Raw genomic sequence first — 22,080 nt, 5'->3', positions numbered from 1 at the left:
AGATGCAGCCTTGAAACTTTAGAAGTTCTGATGTTTTGTCTGCCTCCAGCACCTGAGCCCTTCAGGAGCTGAAGCACAGCATCAGTGGTCACAGATGCTGAAGAGATGGGGGCCAGCCCCTCCTTAAAGGTGCTGAGAGCACACGGAGAAAATGAGAGAACTCTGTGGCACCTGCCCACTACATTCTGGCAGCAACGACCAGCACCGCCGAGGTACAGGCATCAGTAATGTCTCCAGGGAGTGTGAGGCCAGACCATCACTGTGGTCTGAAGGCTGCACAGACACAGGGAAGAGACCCTGGACTGAGACACCTGCCTTTATCTTGTGCAGAAAGGTTTCACATCCGAGTGACTAGAACACTGCTCATTAGGAGAAGCCAGAGTTAGGAAGACATTCTTGGGAGTTTATTGAAAATAGTGAACAGTATAGTATGTACAAGTGATTAATACCCATGCTCAGGCTGTGCAACTAATTCTCTTTAACCCCTCTTTCACGGCTACGTTCACAGCCGGGTGTCCCTGGAGAGGGAGCACGTGGTGTCTGCCGGCAACGTCAAGGCCTCCCATACCCGGTGGGCACCGCGGGGGGTTGGGGTGCTTTATTGACCCCCTTTAATCACATTTTGATTTGATGTTTGTAAGTTTGCTTTAAATGTTGTCTTTGGAACTGTGTTTATTTTGTCCCTCATTTTGTTAATTTAGTTTATTTGGTTGACTCCAAAAGAGTTAATTCTCCTTAACTTTCCTAATTCGATCGCTACGTCTTGTTGCTCCCCAGGCATCCACAATGGAGGTAGAGGCAGCCTGCTGACTGCGACGCCCTGTCTGTGATTGCTTTGGCAGGTGTCAGTACTCTTGGAGTCGCGTGGATGGATGTGCCCGGAGTGTGCACCTGCTGATCCTCCTCCCTATGGGTGCATGGTGGCCCCAGGCTGACTCCTTGAGGAACAGAGGGAGCCGGAGTGAGATCGAGCTGTCCGGCACCCCTCTCGCATGCATACTGTTGAACGCCAACTATGGCATCAGTGATGGAGTTAAGCCAGCGCGGTGATGCAGGAGCGAAGTCCTGGAGCAAGGTCTCCATGGCGGCTGCCATCCTACCAGTGTTGACCTCGGTGCATTGGCACGCCGGCGCTACCACCTCAGACTGAAGGCAGATGGATTCCTCCATCTTCCTGAGGACATCCCTTCCTGTTGTTCCTGAGCTTGCCTTTGCAGTTCCAGCAACTGTGACATGTCAGAGTCCAGAGGCTCGTCATCTGACTCGGACTCAGCAATGTTCTGGCCTCCAGCCGTCCTCCGAGTGCCAGGGACCTGGGAAGTCCCTGCCTTCACTTGCTGTGGATCAGACAGTGCGATGTGCTCGCCAGATTGTGGCCCCGAGGCTACTCTAAAGCCAGGTCCCACCGAGGTGTGTGTCTCTGCGCTGGTGGAGGGTGTGGGTGAGGCTGTGATGGGACTTCAGGGAGGGCACCTCCAGATTCCTCTCCAGAGGTTTCTTCGGAGCTCGATTGGAGGCCCTGGGTCATGGACTCTGTCGGCTGCTTGGCAGATGTGTCTGCGGAAGCAAGGGGAGATAATTAGTGCAAGGCAGTGGCCTGTGTAACGGGACACATCACTCACAGCCTGGTTGTCTGATGGATGTTGCATTGCTGGATCTTGGTAGAGCAGCGCCGACCTCACCGTCAGTACAGGACCGGTCCAGGTCGTGGCCGGCCAGCTGGATGGCTCTGTTTTCAAAGTCTGTGATGACCTCGATTTCAGGCATTCTGTCACCGGTCTTCCACCTCTCTCTTGTTGTGTGCCAGCTTGTTCTGCATGGATAGAGATGGAGAAGAGTAAGCAAGATGCCTGCCAGGCCAGATGATAAGTATGCCTGGCCTGTGTGGGTGGTGAGTGGTTCCATAGATGGGATGAGGACAATGACGGTGAATGTGAGAGAGTGAATAGTGATGTCCCTTCAACTGGCAGTGAGTGGGGGCCCTGTGCATGTGTGATGCATTTGAGAGTGTGAGAGTTGAGAGTGATGAGCAGGCGACTTACCCTGGCAGAACAGAGATCATTCATCCTCTTGCGGCACTGACTGGCTGTCCTCTTCTGAAGGGCATTGGGCCTGGCCACTGCTGCCACCTCCTTCCAAGCTGGAATGGTCATGTTGCTGCCCATCCTGTGGCCAGAGCAGGAGTACAGGACATCCCAATGGACCTCCGCGGCATCCAACAGTCGCTCGACGACCCGTCGTTCTTTTTTCCCTTTGCTGGCCATGTCCTCCATGCAGCGGTGGTGAGCTGGGAGCAATGAGCTTGCGGCTGGACTTTAAACATGGCACCCGGCGTGATACAGCGAATGAGAGCCCGCGCGCCCGCCATGGAAACGATGTGTTTTCCAGGGGGAGGTGGGGGGTGGGGGGTGCATAAATAATGAGGCAGGTTTGGGACAACATGGTGTGAAAAGCCGCCATCACAGTTGGCAGGACAAAACATCATTTTACCCACCTGCTACCACACTTGGTGCAAATCCGGGAAAATTCCACCCAGCAAAGCAGCATAAGTTTTGGTCAACACCATTTCTCCAGAGTTTCCGTCAATGATGGGGGGAACTTGCAGAAATTCTTCCCTATAGTCTACTGCATCTGGTTTACACATGACAAATTTCCATACTGCTCACTCTAACACTGAGCAGTTACAGCAATGCATAGTTTCTGGACTGTCCTCCAAGTTTGTTGTCTGACAGCACAAATCAATCCTCTTCAGTGTATAATAGGACCACTTCCTAACCTTACAACCCAGAAAAACCTCCGACGATCAATTCATGTTGGTCAAAGGCAGTAGTGGTGATAGCCTGCTGGCTGTGTTTCTCCTGCTTTCGTTGTGTATTCTGCTAACATTTATGTGGTTAGTGCCAGCTGAGACGAGACATGACCTACTACTATAGTAGTCATGATGAGGAAAAACTTTTTAATGGGAATAATCTAAAAAGATGAGAAGATTTCAAGTGATGGGGTTGTGGCTATTTCATTTGGCAGTTTGTTTCACTGTGGGATTGTCTTTGGGAAGAAAGTTTATTGCTGCAATGTCTTGGAAACAAATGGTCTTTGCGTGGAATGTGGGTTCCTGGGGAATCAGCAGGAAAATGATGAAGGTATAGATGGGTTATTGAGAGAAGCTTTCCTTTAGATTCATATCACTATCACACTATACTTGCTGCTCGAAAGCAAGTATGAAAATTTACACTGCGTAATATTAGATTACACTGATTAAAGGTGATGGGATGCACACGGCTGATATTAGTTGATAGGCCTCCCAGTTTTTTTTTCATTGGATGTGGGCATCACTGGCTAGGCCAGCATTTATTATCCATCACCCTTGTTCAGAGCACATTTAAGAGTCAACCGCATCGTTGTGGGTCTGGAGTCACATGTAGGCAGACCAGGTAAGGACAGCAGATTTCCTTCCCTTTAGTAAACCAGATGGGTTTTTAACAACAATCAACAATCATTAGACATTTAATTCTAGATTTTTTTATTAAATTCAAATTCCACCATCTACCGTAGCAGGATTCAAACCTAGGTCCAAACCTGGTTCTCTGGATTACTAGTCCAGCAATGATACCATTACGCCATTGCCTCCCCTAGGCCTTTACAACTGGTATTGTAAAAGAGAGGAGGACAGCAAGGATGAGGCAAAGATCTTAGCTGTTTTAGATGGACAGATATCCCAAGGTGCTTCACAGCCAATGAATTACATAACAGTGGCTGCGCTTCAGAAGTAAGTGAGTACAGTAGTTAAACTGGGCATAACAAGTTCCCGCAAACAATAAATGAGATAGATTGCCAGCTAGCCTGTTGTGGAGATACTGGTGGGGGGAAAATGTTGGCTACGACAATTGGAAATTCCCCCTGAATTTTCTTCAAAATTTTGCCATCGAGTATTTTAGCAGGTAGATGTGAGGACTCGGGTTAATGCCTCATCTACAATATTCCCTCAGTATTGCAGGGATGTGTTAGCCTAGATTACATTCTCAAATCCTGCACAGGGGCTTGAATCCACGGCCTTCCAACTCAAAAGAAGTCAACCTGACACTTGAACCGATAGATCTGTTTTAGCCAGGTATACCATCCCCACTTAGGTCTTCCTCATGTCTGTCATAATGGTCAGTGTCAGCAAGCAACTCATTAAACCAATGAAAAGAGTTTTTTTTTTTGCTGGGGAAGTTTCTCTGGAGTTAGAAGAAGCCCGTAGGAGATAACTGGCTTTTTCTTTTTTGACAAATGTGACATAAGTTCACCACAGTAACACCTAAAACGCAACAGGCAACCCACCAGCCCAATTCTTTCCTAGGCTGTGTCCATCATGAATCTGACCCATCACATTTCATGTTTTGAGGCAAGGTTCTGCACAGTTGTTCTGTCCCACATAAGATTAAATAAGGCAAATCTCCACCCCATTTAACCCTGTCACCACCTTTGACATGATGCTTCCGTGACGCCATTCTGGTTTGCATCACCTCCCACCCACCACTTAGTCTTTATTTCTACATTCTATATACTTGCTGATATGACATATTCTAAAGTCCAGCAAAATATCTTCAATTTTAAGCAACACTGCAGAATGGTCATATATTTAGGCACTAGCATTTAAGATGATTGGTTAGTAATAGTTTTGAGGGGTCAGTTATCGTTTTGAGATGGAAGCGGTAAGGTCCGACTAACTTTCCAGGCATGTTTTCATTTGAATTTGTGAGCAAGCATTTTTCACTAACAATGGTCATTTTTAAAGCATGAATGTGCACTATGTAGTGACAAGTTGCACCAATGCTGTGCATAATTCACTGCTCTTCTTCTCTGGCTGTTCCAAAACCTTCTCAAATTAGGATGGATTGGGACTTCTCAGCTCAGACTCCCTAAAATCCTCCCCAATGGCTTGCTGCTCTTGGAACACTGGCATTTGAGCTGACTGTTGCTCGAGGTTTTTCTGTGACTGTTCACCTGCGATCTCAGACTCTGGGCATTTGCCTTCCTTTTCACTCTGTCCAGAGCTTGAAAATACAGACATTCCACCTTCTGTTTCTGTTACAGTCGTAAAAATCGTATTTTCACTGGATACAGACTCATTCTGTCTTCCTTGGGTGATCTGTGGTTCAGGGTTTCCTTCAGATATTTTCACTATTCCTTCCTCCTTGGCCAGTCTTGGCACAAGAGATCGCCAGCCTTGACTTTTATTCTCGTCTGTCTCAGACTTTACTTCATTGTCCTCTACAGATGTTCCAGGGAGCTATAAGCAGGAACAAACAGAATCAATTAACATGTCCCTACCTGCAGTATAAGTCATTACCTTCAGGACAGGATAGTAAACAAGCAAAATGAAAAGGTTTAACATTTATACAAATATTAATTCTCCAAACTTCACCAAGAATCACCATGACATTTAACCACAGAAGAGCATGGCTAAGACCCCAGGTGATGCACCCATCCACTTTCCAGCAGGATTTCCCAGACTAGGTGCCTCTTCCCTGATCCAAGACAGTGAGGCTGATTATAACAGTCCAGCTGGGAGTAGCTAACTCAGGCAGTTTGTCTACTCACCCCTGATGGGAGTTTAGTAAATCCAGGAGATATTGGGACCTCAGTAGAAATCTTCGGTAGGGTTTCTGCTTTGGCACACCAAAAAAAAAAAAATTCCTGGTGCTTCAATAGCTGACTATTGGGTTTGAGAGGCAGGGCTAGGGGTAGGCAGCAAACCCGCTCCCAGGAGGCAGGGTAGCATTTTACATCTATTAAATGGAGGCTGGAAGTTTCAGATTCTGCCTGTTTTCAGGTTCATGGGGCCGGCTGGGGTTTTCTCCAGGAGAAAGCAAGTGCCTTCACATTGTCTGGGCATGGAGGACCAGGGATGCTTCCTCTTGGCCCCCAAGCTCCCCCACTATCATCCGCCCACCCTGCCTACAAACCTCCTCTTACTGAGGTTGGGAATCGGTGCTTCCTGCTCCTTGCCTGACTGATGCCTGTTCGATCAGGCTGACTTCCAGGTGGGAATCTGGACAGGACCAAATGTCACACGCTGTGGAATTAGAAATTTTGCAGTGTTTAAGTGGTGATAGGCCACTGGGATTACTCGCAGTGCCATTCTAACATGGAAGTATATAATTTCATATTTATGGAAAAAACTGGCAAGCCTCCCAAACTTAAAAAAAAGTACACCAATGAGATACGTTTCAATCAACAAAATCCAGACATAAACAGGAGGTATATATACACATGGAAATGTAAGGAAAGTATTGAACTGCATTAACTTTGTACTTAAGGGTTTGTCTTTTCTTCCTTGGAATGACTATGGCACATTTACCAGTTGTTGATGTTGTATTGCATCATCTAGGAGCACTGAGCCAGTTAAAATACAAATAAAATGAACGTACACAATGAAATGAGGTCTCGCACAATGTGTTGCCCTGTGAAAACCCACTACAGATACGAAAGGTTCTGTGATCAGTTGTTACTGACTCTTGTCCTCTGATTAGTGATTCCGAGCCCCATTCTAAAGTTAGGGATAAACAGCCTGGACAAAATCAGGTATTCAGGAACTAGAATGTTAAAAATGCTATGACTGTGGTACAGTTTGTGCACTTAATCTGAAAATCTAAACTCGAGGTAATTTATCCAAGCCAGACAGAGTGAGTCACTAAGTTAAAAAAAGATTTTGTTCAAATTAATCAAGTTTAATGACTTAAGTGACTATTCATTCCTCTTTTCTAATTGTCCCTTCGAGTCACTCATTACGTCCAGTTCTAAATATTCTCTTCCTTTTCAATTAGATTTGGTGAATAGAAAAAGGAACAGGGATTAAGCTGAAGTTTAAGGGAACAGGCTTGCCATTAGGACGCCATTTACTCTCTTTGGGTGCAGAGAACTGCATTGAATTCAAGGATCAAGCTGTTATAGACAGTATTTATAATGCTGGATAAATCAGAGGGTCCGAGATCAGTGTGATTTCAAAAGACAGAAAACCAATAGAGAAATTGTAAATATCGTGTATAGCCAAACACACATGAAAGTTGTTAACTCCTGTGTTGGATCCTAGTCTCCAGTTTGTTGGGACTTATGGGTCCAGGTTGCACGCTTGTTGTGGGATGGCGGGGTTAGTACAATAGACAGAGTTGATCAGCAGACAGTTCTTAGGTGGAACACATTCTGTTTATTTACAAAAAAAGGTACTCAGCAGCTACACTTGTGCACTTTCAACTCAAACCCCATCTCCATCCGTTTGCCTACTAACTAGAGTTAGACCGCCCTGCTCCTCTATTGGTTAGATAAAATCATGTAATTTTCCTTTATAACATCCTTCTTAAAAAAGGTATGCTACACATTACATAAAACCATAACTACCACATCCCTCCCCCTTTACTCAGAAACACATTTTACATTTACAAGTATAATTTGCTATTTTGAGAAAATTGTTTACACAGGTAAGTAATTTACAAGTTCAGCATTTCTGAGGGTTTCCTTATGTGTAGAATGTCTCAGCTCTACAACTTGGTCAGGAACCTCCTTTTCTTGGAGTTGTATGAACATCAGGCTCTTCGGTGGGCACCTACAAATCTGTTTCCTCAAGTCTTGCAGGTACAGACACATCTGTACTAGGTTGAGTTCTCTCAACCATTAACTTCCGTCATGAACACTGGTGGAATCATTTCTTGCGGATCATCTAAGGAAGAGAGAAACAAATCACCATGTCTCTGTATGACTTGGCCTTCCACCTTCACATGGTAAGATAGAGGTCCAGTCACTGAGCTTATTTTACCCGGTAACCACTTTGGTCCTTCTCCAAAGTTCTTCACATACACCATCTCTCCTATCGTAAACCTCCTGTCACGACTATGCCAGTCGTGTCTAGCTTTGACTTCCCTGATCCTGTCCACCTCCCACCCCCCCCCCACACCCATTAAATTTGGTGTTAAGCTCAATCACATCCCGAGACAGCGTTTCATCAATAATTCCGCAGGTGTGACACCTGTTGCGTGAGGGGTAGTCCTATAATGAGAAAGGAAGCATGCTAGCTTGGTTGCTAAGGAATCTCTAGTTAACTTTTTCCATGCCTGACTTGAACATTTGAACCACTCTTTCAGCCAGTCCATTTGAGGAAGGGTGGCACGGTGAAGTTTTTACATGAGTGATACTGTGGAGGCTGATAAACTGTTGAAGCTCAGCACTCATAAATGTCGTGCTGTTATCAGATACAACTATTTCTAGTAGTCCATTAATGGAAAAAACTTTTGACGTTGCTTCTCAATTGTAGCAGAAGACGTTGGTGACTTCACGTAATATGGCCATTTGTTTTGGAGTGGGCATCAACAATGAGCAGAAACATTGTTCCCATGAAAAGATCCCACATAATCAATGTATACCCACACCCATGGCCTTTCTGGCCACTCCCAGGGTGTGAAGGTAACTTTTGCAATTACTGACACTGCACACAATTCTTCACTAAGCTCTCTATTTCTCCATCCATCCCAGGTCACCATAGATAGCTGTGAGCTATGGTCTTCATTCGGGAAATTCCTGGATGTACACTATGTAGTTCAATCAGCAATAGCCTTCTTCCTCTTGGAAGAACAATCACTCGTGCTCCCCACAATAAGATACCATCCTGGCAGGTCATTTCATGTCTTCTGTTAGAGTTTCATTTAATCAGATACAAGCTCTTGTGACCATCCATCAAGCATTTGTTCTCGTACTTTGGATAAGATTGGGTCTCAACTTGTCCAGTCTCTGATGGGTCTGGCACATACTGTTAAATTTCTTAGATTCATCGCAGGTAAAATTAGTTCTTGTGGAACAGGGATATCCTTATCTTTTTCTTGTAAGGGCAAACGACTCAGTGCATCAGCATTTGTAATTTGATTTCCAAGCCAATGAACGAAAGTACACTTGTATGCTGCCAGGATCAATGCCCGTAGTTGTATTCTTGCTGAGGCTATGGGTGGTATAGCCTCGTCCTCGCTGAACAATCCTAGCAATGACTTGTGGCCTGAAATGATGGTAAAGACGGCTGTGTATGTACTGGTGAAATTCCTTGACAAAGATGATTGACAGGCCTTCATTTTCTGAGAGTATCCCTTTTCTGCCATAGTGAGCATTCTTGATACATATCCTATAGGCTGTTCCATGCCATCGTCCATTCAATGGGACAGCACTGGTCCCACTTCATTGGGAGATGCATCACATGTCAACACCAATTCTTTCCTCTGGTCATAATGTACTCATAGGTTGAACGAGTGCAACAATTGTTTCACCTTTATGAAAGCTTCTTTCTGTGGTGTCTACCAAGACCAACGTTGGCTCTTCTTTAAGTAGATAATGCAGAGGTGCCAGTTTTGTAGACAAGCTAAGAACTGCCCATAATAATTGATTGTTCCTAAGAATGATTTGAGCTCGGAGGTGTTCTTTGGCGCAGCTGCCTCTCTAATGGCTCTCACTTTTTCCTCAACTGGGTGGAGGCCCTGTGAATCTACCCAGTGACCCAAATAGACTACCTCCCTTGCTTGTAACAGGCACTTTTTAAAAAATATATAAATGTACTCCAGCCTGCAAGAAATGTTTTAAAGTTCGCCAAATGCTCCTTTTCAGTGAGTCCTGTCACCAGAACATCTAAATAAACTACAACGTGGGGCAGTCCCTGCAGTAAACTTTCCATTGTTCTTTGAGACATGGCGGAAGCCGAGGAGATACCAAAGGCAAACGGGTATATTGTTACAACCCTTTGTGTATATTCATTGTGACAAAATTCCCAGGAGGTCTTCTCTAACTCTAATTGTTGATAAGCATGACTCACATCAAGCTTCATGTAGGCATTCCCGTCTGCCAGTTTAGCATACAGATCTTTGATTTTTGGTATGGGGGTGTCTGTCTAGCTTAGCCACTTTATTAACTGTCAATTTGTAGTCTCCATTTTTGGTCAGGTTTAAGGACAGGGACTATTGGTGCCGACCATTCTGAGAACTGCACAGGTTGTATAACTCCTATTTTCTCTAGTCTGCCCAGTTCAGTGTCGACCTTTTCCCGCAGTGCATAAGGTACTGGTCTTGCTATCATGAATCAGGGGTTTGCCTCTGGATCTACATGAATTTTTGCTTCCAGCCCCTGGATCGTCCCAAGTTCGCCCTTGAAGACGGAGAAGCATTTTTATAGTAGCTCTGGTAGCCCACTTGCTCTCAGCTGGAAAATTTCAGCCCATTCTAACTTAATCTCCTCTAGCCAGTTTCCTCCCAGGAGGCTTGGCCCCTCGCCTACTACCATCAAGGGTACTTTTACAGATTGGCTTCTGTAACAAACAGTTACTCTGCTTATGCCTTTGGACTTTTATGTCTTCACCCATATGTAAGTTTTTAAATTTGGCATTAGTTTCTTGCAAATTAAATTTATGGGCAGGGTTTTACGTGTCGGCGGGGCCCGCTCCCGACGTCACCGCGCCCCATTTAAATTTTCAGGTAGGTGGGGGCGCAGCAAAATCAGCTGCGCGCCCGCCAACCTGTCAATGGCCAATTGAGGCCATTGACAGAGTCAATTAAGCAATTAAAGGACCTGCCCATCCAACCTTAAGGTCAGCGGGCAGGCCAGGAGCCCCGGCGGCAAATAGAGCGGGATGAGGTTTCATGTAGGTTTTTAAAAATTTTAATAAAGTTTTTGTAAAAATTATGGACATGTCCCAACTCATGTGACATGTCAGGGAAATTTTATTTTTCTATTTTTAGCTTTTTTTACATTTAGAGCTTCTGTGCAGACATCATGCTGGGCAGACCTTAATTGGTGTGCCCACGTAAAACGGTCCCGCACCCCCAATCGGGAGCGTCGATCGGGAGCATGCCTATGTGCGCCCGCCCTTCAATGTCACCCCCGATGGGCGGGGGGGGGGGGGGGGGGGGGGGGGGGGGGAATCCTGCCCTGTGTTCACCATAAATCAGATATTTGAAGCTGTGTTCACCAATTACTGTAGTGGAAGCTCCATTCTAATAGGTCTGCCATTTACCTTCACTGTTACATATTGGTTCTGTCCTCCCAACCTCCAAATTAAATGAATAAATATGAATTTGTTGCTTCAGGCTCTTCTACATTGTAAATCTCACGGCATTTTTTCTTTTCTTTGAAAGTCTGCCCGATTCTTTCCTTGCACTCTGTCCCATTACGTGTCCATTTCGATGACAATAAAAACATTCGATTTTTTTTAAATTGCCAATCGTTAAGATTGATCGTTTCCACCTCTGTTGCAATCATTCCTCGTTTTCGCTGCCAAGTTATTTCTTTTTATTTGTTTGCTAGCGGTGGCTGTTTACCGCTTCTCAGCAGGTTCATTCATTTCGTGCTCTTTTTGGCTGGGGCTTCCCATCCAACACAGGGGACAGTGCCACTTTGTGCTCCCTCTGTGGTTTTTGAATCCCTTACTGCACTTTTCATGGCCAGTGCTCTCTCTAGCGCCTTCTTAAAATCCAAATTTGTTTCAGACAGTAATCTCCTCTGAATCGTATCCTCATTCACACTGCACACTAAAGGGTCTCTGAGCATGTCGTTTAAAAATGTACCAAACTCGCAATGTTCTGTTAACTGTTTCAAACTTGGCACATAACAAGCAACGGTCTTCCCCAGGGCTCTATTTCTTGAGTTAAATTTGAACGGTTGCATCGTTACCGAGGGCTTTGGCTGGTAATTACCTTTCATGAAGCCCACCAATTCATCTAAAATCTTTGAATCTGAGGCACTGGGTATCATCAAGCTTCAAATCAAGCCACAGGCTTTACTCCCAAACGTAGATGAGAGGATCGCTCACATCTTCTCTTCCCCCATAATGTCATTCACTTGGAAAAACAACGCAAGGTGTTCAGTATAATGAGACCAATCGCCCATGGTTGGATCAAAAGGATCATTCTTCCAAGTTGCGGCATTCTGAGGGGATTGCTTTGACAATTATGACGGAAATTCTATCTATAATTACTGTGCGAGGTACAGCCCAATTTCATTTCTCTTGATTTCTTTCATTAACTTGTTTTATTCTCAAAGCCAGTTTGTTATCTTCACTTGGTCCTCGCTTTTTTGTTGTTGGGGCTTATGGATCCAGGTTGCACGCTTGTTGTGGGATGGCCAAATGGTACAATAGACAGAGTTGATCAGCAGACAGTTCTTGGCTGGAACACATGGTTTATTTACAAAAGATACTCAACAGCTACATTTGTGCACTTTCAACTCAAACCCTATCTCCATATTACTGACTACTAACTGCAGAGGTAGCCCGTGCCACTCCTCTATTGGTTACATAAGATCGTGAGATCTTCCTTCATCCTTTATAACATCCTTAAAAAGGTATACTACACATTACATAAAACCATAATTACCACATCCAGATACATTCATTCTCTCTGTAAATATTTTCCTAAAATGGAAAGTAAAGGGAAATTCAGTTTTTATTATAATGTAGAACTAATTTCCTACATTACAACAGTGACTGAACTTCAAAAGTACTTCTTTGCCTGTAAAGCACAGAGAGATGTGCATTGGTCATTTAAATGCTCAATAAATCCAAATCCTTTTAGATCATGAAATGAACAAGTTAATCCACTTTTCAACTATCTGTACAAGGCTGCATGTTCTCCTTTAAGATGTTCTCTACACACAAGAGCACCATCGCTGACATGTTGAAAGCCCTTTAAAAAAGGTCCCTCTAAAGCTAGTGTGAAACCATGGAAACACTCAATGTGAATTAGGTCCAGGATCGGACAGTTGATAACACTTGAAGAATTGGAGATTGAAGTTTTTTTAAAAAAGGCAGAAAAATTTGCAGTTCTTACAGGAAACTGAACCTAGTGCTCAAAGTCAAATGGAAATTGTGTTGCCTCATTCACAACTTGTCTCCCCCCACCGCCCCCAGCCAAGGCCAGAAAATCAGGGACATCAGATCAGGTTCCTTAAAATGCAAAAGAGCAAAGTTCCCATCAGAATTTTACATGGAATCTGCTAACTTTGGTTTCCCATCGATCGTGATTACCAGATGAGAACCTAAGGTTCAGATTCTTGCTCACGGGTAGGGTCCCCAGAGATGGGACGTCTCTACTCCGGGAACACAACCCAAGAGAAAAAGGCCCGGAAGGTCAGGTTTGCGTTTTCTGGAGGTGGTAGTTTGGGGGTTGAGGTGGTGGGAGGGGAGGTGGGGGGAAGGGGGGGAGGTGAAGAAGGGGCACGCTGCATTAGAAGTCGGGCCCACCACCCCCAGAACAAGTGCGGAGGCTGCCGGGTGCCGAGGTAGGCTGGTCAGAAAGCCCGCCTCTGTGTCCAAGGTGTTAAATAAAGTAATAAAACAGAAAAAGGCCCCCCCAGCACTTACCTCTCACACTCCCTCACCACCCCCCCCACATCCCATCCATGCAACCTCATGCCCCCCACACCCTTCACACCACCATATGCCCCTCAATCAATCCCCATGACCCCTCATACCCCATGTTACCTACTCACCCACATGCCATTTGTAGCCCCATGCCAATTCAGTGCCAACTCATGTCAACCCATACCCCCCCACCCTTTGCCCTTACCCTCTCCGTGCAAACTCAGCTAACAACCACCATGGGCAAATCTCAGGAGCCATGCTGACATAAAATAGTCTGCTTATGTCACAATTTACAAAAGACACGATTAAAAAAAAGATTCCTTCAACTTATCTCTTATGAAAACAAAGATTTCTATTCCATAACCGCTTGGAGCTGTCAATCAAACTGCTCACTTAACAAGACACCTCACTGTGACAATGTTAGGTTGTAAAAATCAGACATGAAGCACAAATCCTATAATGATAGCTTATTAACATAAACCTGAGAGTTAAGTGAAATAGCAGACACTGGTTTTGTTTAAACTCCATACTTTAAAAATAAATAAATAAATTTAAACCCCAGCAGGGTTAAATCCCCTGACAGCTTGGACAGTTCCATTGAATTTATGTCCTTTTTCCGTACAATCATGTCTACTTTTAACAATCCTAAAGGGAGGTCTGACCTTCCCCAATGGGCACCTTGCCGCTACCAAAGGTGTCCCGGGACCATATACAAAAGGGTGCTTTACCTCTCCAAAAGTTACCCTGGCTATCCATAAGAATCCACAAGTTTCAGACCTGTTCTTACATGGTCTAATCTGCAAACTTCAGGTTTCAGGCACCTATGTCACCAACATCACATGAGTAGAGGCAGCTGGCTCTGTGAGCCATGATGTGCTATTTAGAACCCATTCCCAATTCCTCCTCTCCCCCCCACCATGAAAACTGCAGAGGTTGAGGGGTGGGACTTCTGGATTTGGGCCTCTGCCAGCATTTTTGAACACGGAGAGCAGTCTCTGTCCGCATGAAAATTTAGGCTTAAATTTCCATGACAATGGAAAACTACCACATCTACTCCCAAACCCTACTACTCCTCTTGGTTCAGCACTGGGGCAGCATTAACTTGTATGATTAAAATACATTTATGAAGTTCCCAATAACAGATAGCATCAGGCTAGAAGTGGGACCACATGATAGGTTTCATTCCATATATTTAGAACAGCACTAGTCACATTCTGCCAATTAGAGACCATCATCCTTACTTTTTTACCCTGAGCTAATTTGCTGCCAGATCAATAAGTTGCCTCCAATTCCATACATTTTCATTTTTGTTAACAATCTCTTGTGGAACTTTCATACTTTCTGGAAGTCCATTTACCTTACAATCACAGACTCTTATCCACCAAGTTACTGACCTCCTCAAAAGAAATATTTCAAGCAGCTTAGTTGGGCATGATTTACCCTTTACAAATTCATGCCACTCTCTGTACAGTTCCTATTTGTCCAACTGATCAGTCACTCTGTCCCAAAATGACAGACATTAAGAGTAATAGTCTTAATTATATTAAATCCAAGACTAAAATTCTCATTCTTGTTTTCAAATCCTTCCATCCCTCTATCTCCACAATTTCCTCCAGTCCCACAACCCTTTCAGATGTCGGAGCTCCTCAAATTCTGACCTCTCGTGCATCCCCAAAGTTAATTGCTTGACTATTGGTGGCCATGCCTTCAGGTGCCTAGGCCCCAGGCTCTGGAACACCCAAAGCTCTCTAACTCACTCTCTTCCTTTAAAACACTCCTAAAAACCCAGCTGTTTGACCAAGCTTTTGGAACTGACCTAACATCTTCTGAGGCTCAGTATCATGTTTTGTTATATAATGCTCCGATGAAGCGCCTTGGGGTGTTTATGTTAAAAGCACTATATAAATATAAATTATTGGTGTCTCTCTCCCCCCACCCCGCCCCTTCTTAAATAATGGAGTTTCATTGGCAATTTTCCAATTTAAGGGGACAATTCCCAAGTTTCGGAGACGCACGACAATCGCTTTCCGATTGTGTTACACGGCTCAATACTGATAAGGTTAGTCTGAAGAAATAAGAAGCATTGTGCACTATTTAGCTTGAATCAATAAATCTGGCACCTTCAAATTCATTGCCTGCATGTTTCAAGAGTACATTGAGATCAAGATGCATTACAATGCAAAATGCAACACTTTTTAAGTTTCAGAAATGTTGACCTGGTTCTAATGAAATTTGATATTCCCCAAGTTCCAATCTCCAGTATTATAGAACTACATCAGTTATGATTTTTATCAAAGTAATTCGTCAAAAACATAGCTGATGAGAGAAAAACCATTCAGGAGGTAAAAAAAGGAAAGGTTGCTCTAGAATGAATAGAGGCACCGTACTCTGATCTGACCACAAGCACTATGCAAGCTTAATTACAGAATCAGCGCAATGTTAAAAATATTGGTCCAGATCCTGTTGAAAAAAAAAGGGGGCAGAATTTAATACCACCCCCCAGTACTGTGACTGGGTTGGCCATATAATCAGGTGGGAAGTCGCAAGGTTGAGCACTTATTGCCTTCCTGACTCCCCATAAGTAGTCAGGGGCAGGGCTGACCAAGGTCGGTCTCCCTGCCAGCAGGCTAACTAATGCTCTTACTGGTGAATTAAGAGTCACTTAAAGCCTTCACCCTGCCACCACTGGTATTTTATAAGTGGTGGGGAGGGGAGTCAGGATTGCCCTGGCAGTCACTGTGGGCTTTGGGGGTGGGGTGTGGGCAGCTGATTGCACAGCACAGTGCCCAGAGGGCCCTGTCAGAGGCAAAGACCACCCAGTCCCCTTGGTCTCTACACTGAGCCCCAAACCACCACCCCTTGCCAGGACCAACCTGACTGGCCTCCACAAGTCCACCCCACTCGTCTCTTTCACGGCTGCTGCTCAGGATTCCTTGCAATGCCAGCATTGGCCACAGTTCCCAGAGATGCCACTGGGACTGAAAAACTGCTGGCCCTCTGACTGGCTGGCTGCTCTTCAAGGCAGGAGATCCCCGACTGCAGGCAGTTAACTGCTCGATTGATATTTAATCCCTTCAGGCCTCCTGGAAATGGCAGTGACAGAGTTGCCACTGGCTTTCCAAGTGGCCAAGCCCAATACTGTAGCCATTAAGTTCTGAGAATCTGCAGAGTGCCCACAACCTACTTGCATATTTTCCCTCTCCCCTCAACTTGAAACTGATTTGCCCCATGAGCTGCTGAAAGGACAAGCCGGTAACAGCAGGGTGAGGGCAACAGGGCATTGGAAACTTCTTGGCCATGAAGAAATTACAGTTTTTCAGAAGCCTACTGGGATAATTCACAAAAAATCCCTTCAGCTCTGTAACATGTGTGCCCTATTTTGTATTTATTACCAGGAGCGACCGGGCAAGAAACAGGGAAGAGCCAATACTGGGAACAATCAAACTGAGCCTCGGGTGCAGCAGTGAGAAGTTCCTCACATACAGCCCAGAATGGCTGCCAACGCTGTGCAACTGCCTACAGGACAAAGGGATGGTCTTCCAATAGCAACTTACTCTATTTCCCTGCAGTGACACACACAGAACCATATATTCAGACTTTTGGCAAGTAGAAAAAGGAGGAATTTTTTTGGTCATACAATGACATAATGCATGGGACTGCACAATGTTTGTATAGATACTTCACATAACATTTCTTCAATTAACCGTCATATTTTCTAAGTGTCTGCAATCAAAAAAAGAGAGGAAGGTCTATAAATATATTCAAAAGGTTAAACAGAATGCTATTTGCTTAGTAGAAAAATTCTCTTTTTAAATTGACAATAACAGAGCCAGTGACATTGACCAGCAGCACTGAGATCAGACGGTGTAGGATTTGAGTGAAGACAAACAACAAACTTGTAGACGTCATGGGCTTTTTCTGTACAAAAGAAATTCCAACTCTAGATGTTTACAGGCTAGATGTTACATTATACAGACGATGAAGCGAAGAAAATTGCTTCCTCATCCACATGTGGCATCACAGCATGGAGATCACTGGAGTGGTTTTCAATCAAAATCATGAAAAAAAAGTGTTAATGCTAGAAATTCTAACCAAGTAAATCTAGTTCCTGATGTCACTGTGAAAATTGTCCACCGGAGTTTTTTCCTCACACCAATTTCACCACAAGCAAAGGGAGAGGTTAAACAAGCTGTTCTCAATCATTAGGGCAGGTCAGCATTTACTCAGTGAGGCAGGGCAGAGTACCGCTTGCTGTGAATCAACCTTGATCATATCTCATTTGCCTTCCATTAAAAGGTTCAGCTTTGAGGCAACAGGGCATGAAGATATATTACCGTTAGCAGAGTTAGGAATACTTAATCTTCAAACTTTAAAAAGGCCTCAATTCCTCCATTATGAATTGCGTCTTTTTAAAAAAAAAAATCATTCACATGATGTGGGCTTCGTTGGCTGGGCCAGCATTTAGCCTTCATCCCTAATTGCCCTTGAGAAGGTGGTGGTGAGCTGCCTTCTTGAACCTCTGCAGTCCATGTGGTGCAGGTACACCCACAGTGCTGTTAGGGAGGGAGTTCCAGGATTTTGACCCAGAGACAGTGAAGGAACAGGGATATATTTCCAAGTCAGGATGGTGAGTGATTTGGAGGGGAACTTCCAGGTGGTGGTGTTCCCATCTATCTGCTGCCCTTGTCCTTCTAGATGGTAGTGGTCGTGAATTTGGAAGGTGCTGTCGAAGGAGCCTTGGTGAATTCCTGCAGTGCATCTTGTAGATGGTACACACTGTTGCCACTGTGCATTGGTGGTGGAGGGAGTGAATGTTTGTCGATGGGCTGCCAATCAAGTGGGCTTTTTCCTGGATGGTGTCAAGCTTCTTGAGTGTTGTTGGAGTTGCATTTGTCCAGGCAAGTGGGGAGTATTCCATCACACTCCTGAGTTGTGCCTTGTAGATGGTGGACAGGCTTTGGGGAGTCAGGAGGTGGGTTACTTGTCACAGGATTCCCAGCCTCTGACCTGCTCTTGTAGCCACAATATTTATATGGCTAGTCTGGTTCAGCTTCTGGTCAATGGTAACCCCAAGGATGTTGATTGTGGGGGATTCAATGATTCAATGAACGTCAAGGGGTGATGGTTAGATTCTCTCATGTTGGATATGGTCGTTGCCTGGCACTTGTGAGCACAAATGTTTCTTGAGGACATAACTCTTGCCAATGTATAGTTCCATGGGTACCAAGTGTGAGATACCTGTTGCTTTAAGAGTTTGAGGATCATTATCAACTATCTGGCCGATCTCTCTGAAAAATACATGCCTTATTTAAAAAGCTATACTAATCATTAGGGTAGACTAGCAACCCGAGGTCAGCAAGTTTAAATCCCATCACGGCAAGTTATGAAACAGAATTATCATTTGCAGCAAGCATCCATGATAAGCTGCCATGTCACAAAAACCCAACAGGTTCATTAATCCAGCTTACCCACTCAGGTAGGCCACTCCAGTCCCACATATATGGTAGACTCAATGTGACACTGAAATGGTTCCTGCCATACTTTCAGGGAAAATAGAGATGAACGATAAAAAAAAAAATGTGCTGCCCATATCTTACACAACCTTAAAAAAAAAATTACTTGGAACAAACACTTCTGGAGTAAAGACTAAAAGCCCCCATCCATTCTGCTCTTTTTTAAAGCAATTCCAGCAACATGGAAATAAGCAGAACTATAGAAACCATCAAATGTATGCACTGCCAGCCCCATTGCATTGGAGTAGGATAAACAATTGTGTCTAATGAATGGACAAGTTCACTGTGAAGGGCTAAAGACCACTGCACACTTATGGTCTACACAATCAAAAACTGACTTTTGAAACTTGCCAGCAGTGGTGCTTTAAAATCCAGTGAACACAGACTCAGCAGTGACATCCATAAAGAAATGTAGTATCGGTAATCGTTAACAGTACAAGAGATCATTCCGTGCACTTTTCCTGATTTTCTACCCCACTTGCTGCTTCCCTTGGGGTTCCAAGGTCAAAAGCTGCTGATTTCACAGCTATTACTAGCAGTGAGGGAGCTTGTATATGGTAGGAACAATCAGGCCCCCTCCCTATTAGATTGGAGTGATATCATCACCAAGAACTGGGAAATTAAAAGTTCCCACTGAGGACTGGAGCTTGAACTTGTGACTCTCTGACCTACATTCCATTCCTATCAGGTCTACCACATCCAAACTGCAAGGGAATGAACCGATCAAAAACTTGAATCTCCTCTTCCATTTTACATTATTCTTTTAATTGTTCAGCATTCCCAAGCTGATTGATGAGCTATGTGGCACTGAGGCACATGGGTAAGAATAAGTCAAATTCAATTCCCCAGTTAGTTGATCAACTGAGTTGGGCATGGCTCATGACAATGTGCATATGGACTGGAAAGGACGGAGGTAGGGTGGGTTTGAGAGAAAGCCAGAACTTCTCGCTCGTGACCACTACCCAGCAACTAACATTTGAGGGATTGTGTTTATCAGGCTGGGCTCTGATCGCCCTACAGGTATCTGATGACTCACGATCAGGACTCGTCCCTGATGGATGAGCACCTGGGCAAGGTACAGAGAAGCTGAATGCACTGCAGCACCACTCAGTACACTAGGACCAGAGGGATGCCAAAACACTTATATGACAACTCAACCTTAGAATGGATTCTTCAACCAATTCCTGTTCCTTCTACTTTTACACAATGCACGCTTCATCACTATTATTATAATATGTTATTAGCAAGTCTAAGTGTAAAATCTCCAAACGCAGACAAGTAGCTCATTCTTAACATTTGCCAATTTACTGGAAAACCTCATGAGTCGTGTTCTGTACACCACCCAAGGAAAGGCTGTTTTTTTTCCCCTCCAATTTCTATGAATCAAAAGACTGTCATATAGATAGGTTAGTTTTTGTCTTGTTTGGTCTATGACTATAGGAAACGTTTAAGAATGTTTCTCAGGTGCTCCATGTCATTATAACCATCAGGATTTTTAAAAAGTTTACACTTTGATTTAATCATAACCTTCAGCTACATTTTAATCTTCAATGATCTGACTATAACAGATGTCTCTACTCATTTGTCCTTCAAGGTCTAAGAAAATTTAAAAGATCAACTAAGGAATTGGTTTTTAAAAAAGGTCTATGTCGATAATAGATTATTTTTAAAAAATGATTGACAGGTGTCATAAAAAATTTCAAAGTTAATGCAGATGAGAGATTTGCACAAATGTCTGTAACTGGAGGTGCCCTTGCTACCCTTGCTCAGGAAAAGATAAACAATGAAAGGATGGAGGAGTGGGCGTGAGAGTGAGCGGGCGCGAGAGCACAAGAGAGAGAGAGAGACTAGTGACTTGCTCCTAGAACTCGACTCATTCCAGCCTATTCTTGGACATTGCTTCAAAATTTACAACTCAAAACACTGAAGTAGGTTTGTCGGAGTCAATACGATTAAGCAGGTTAAAATAAGCAAGACAATTACTTTTTCACCATACAAGGCAAGGAGGATGGAGGATACATGGTCCATGTTCCACTGATACATGCCATTTCTTATTGAAAAGAAATGTACCACAGTGCTTTTAAGCCATTTCATTTTGAACTGGACCATTCAAAAATACTGAACTCAAATGTGTACCATACAATCTTTGCTTGAAATTGGCCTGAAGCTAAGGATAGCCCACCAAACAAGTTTCAATTGAGCTCTCTTGCAGGTGGAAAAGACTAAAAGACTGGTATTGTGGAATGCCACAGTCTCAGATTTGCTGTCCACTCCCCTGTACAACTACCCCCACCCCAACTCCACATTAACCCATTTCTTTCACACAGCAAGAGTGACAAAGTATGAGTCTCTAATAAAGCATCACAATTTCAACAAGACAGCTTCCCATTCTCCTGCAGAGACATTTCCTCATTAAATAGATGGCAGTTCAGGAGGCGACTAATCTATCCATTTGCCAATCCACCACCTTTTCCAATGGGCCCCAATATCACCAAAATGATATGGGCTTTTACGGACAGCCTAGGGAAATCATTTAATTGCGTATTGGTTTAATTATGATATCCACACAGGTCATACAGAAAATAACATTTTACTGCAGCATATCCTTCTATCAAGGTCTATGATAATCAGACTATAGTTTGAGGGTAGTGGGGGGGTGGAAGGGGAAGGGGGGAGGCAATGGATGGGGCCTTGCAAAAGGTCAACGCCAGCAGGATTGATGAGAAGTCTATCTTCATATCCATGGAAAGCTTCATGTCTATGTATTCAGTAGCCCAGTGACCAACTCTAATTCTTCCCCATGGAGTTCCTTTCCTCCAGTTTTTTTTTCTTTCTGCAATGCCCAGGCTTTGAAAACCCAATTTGCTCATCACTTCAAAATTTGTTTTGATCTGTGTCATAATCCTTCACTTGGGCTTCTCAATATGAAATTTAAAAATTCCCACATATATCTTGGGGTCAGTATACAGGATTCTACATCAGGGAGTAACACCATTCTCTCTGGATTTGGAATGCAGATTGGCTGACAGGCTCTGCACTCAATTCAGTTTGGCCCCTAACTCCTGACCACCCTGCCCCCTCCTAACCACCTTCCTTCCCCCCCCCCACCCCCACCCCAGTCTTTTGTTTTCTATCATGGCTGCTTATCTATGCTTTTCCAATTCTTACCTTCATATATGGAAAGTTTCATTTTTCTTCAATTAT

The 22,080-nt window shown here is 44.1% G+C and overlaps 1 protein-coding gene across 2 annotated transcripts in view; it reads right to left on the bottom strand.

Annotated features, from left to right (window-relative positions):
• Positions 1-3,496: 3,496 nt before the first annotated feature.
• LOC144668236 (perilipin-2-like) overlaps positions 3,497-22,080 on the bottom strand; it is a 46,909-nt gene continuing 28,325 nt past the window's right edge. For both annotated transcript variants that reach the window (XM_078530012.1, XM_078530013.1), the window contains one exon: positions 3,497-5,272. In XM_078530012.1, coding sequence (XP_078386138.1) covers positions 4,868-5,272 — 405 coding nt within the window. In that variant the 3' untranslated portion in view covers positions 3,497-4,867. The remainder of the gene's footprint in view (positions 5,273-22,080) is intronic.

This window comes from Cetorhinus maximus, chromosome 26 (assembly GCF_964194155.1).
Source record: "Cetorhinus maximus chromosome 26, sCetMax3.hap1.1, whole genome shotgun sequence".
NCBI lineage: Eukaryota > Metazoa > Chordata > Chondrichthyes > Lamniformes > Cetorhinidae > Cetorhinus > Cetorhinus maximus.
The sequence above is the reverse complement of the archived record's forward strand: the minus strand, read 5'-3'. Positions and strand labels throughout refer to the sequence as shown.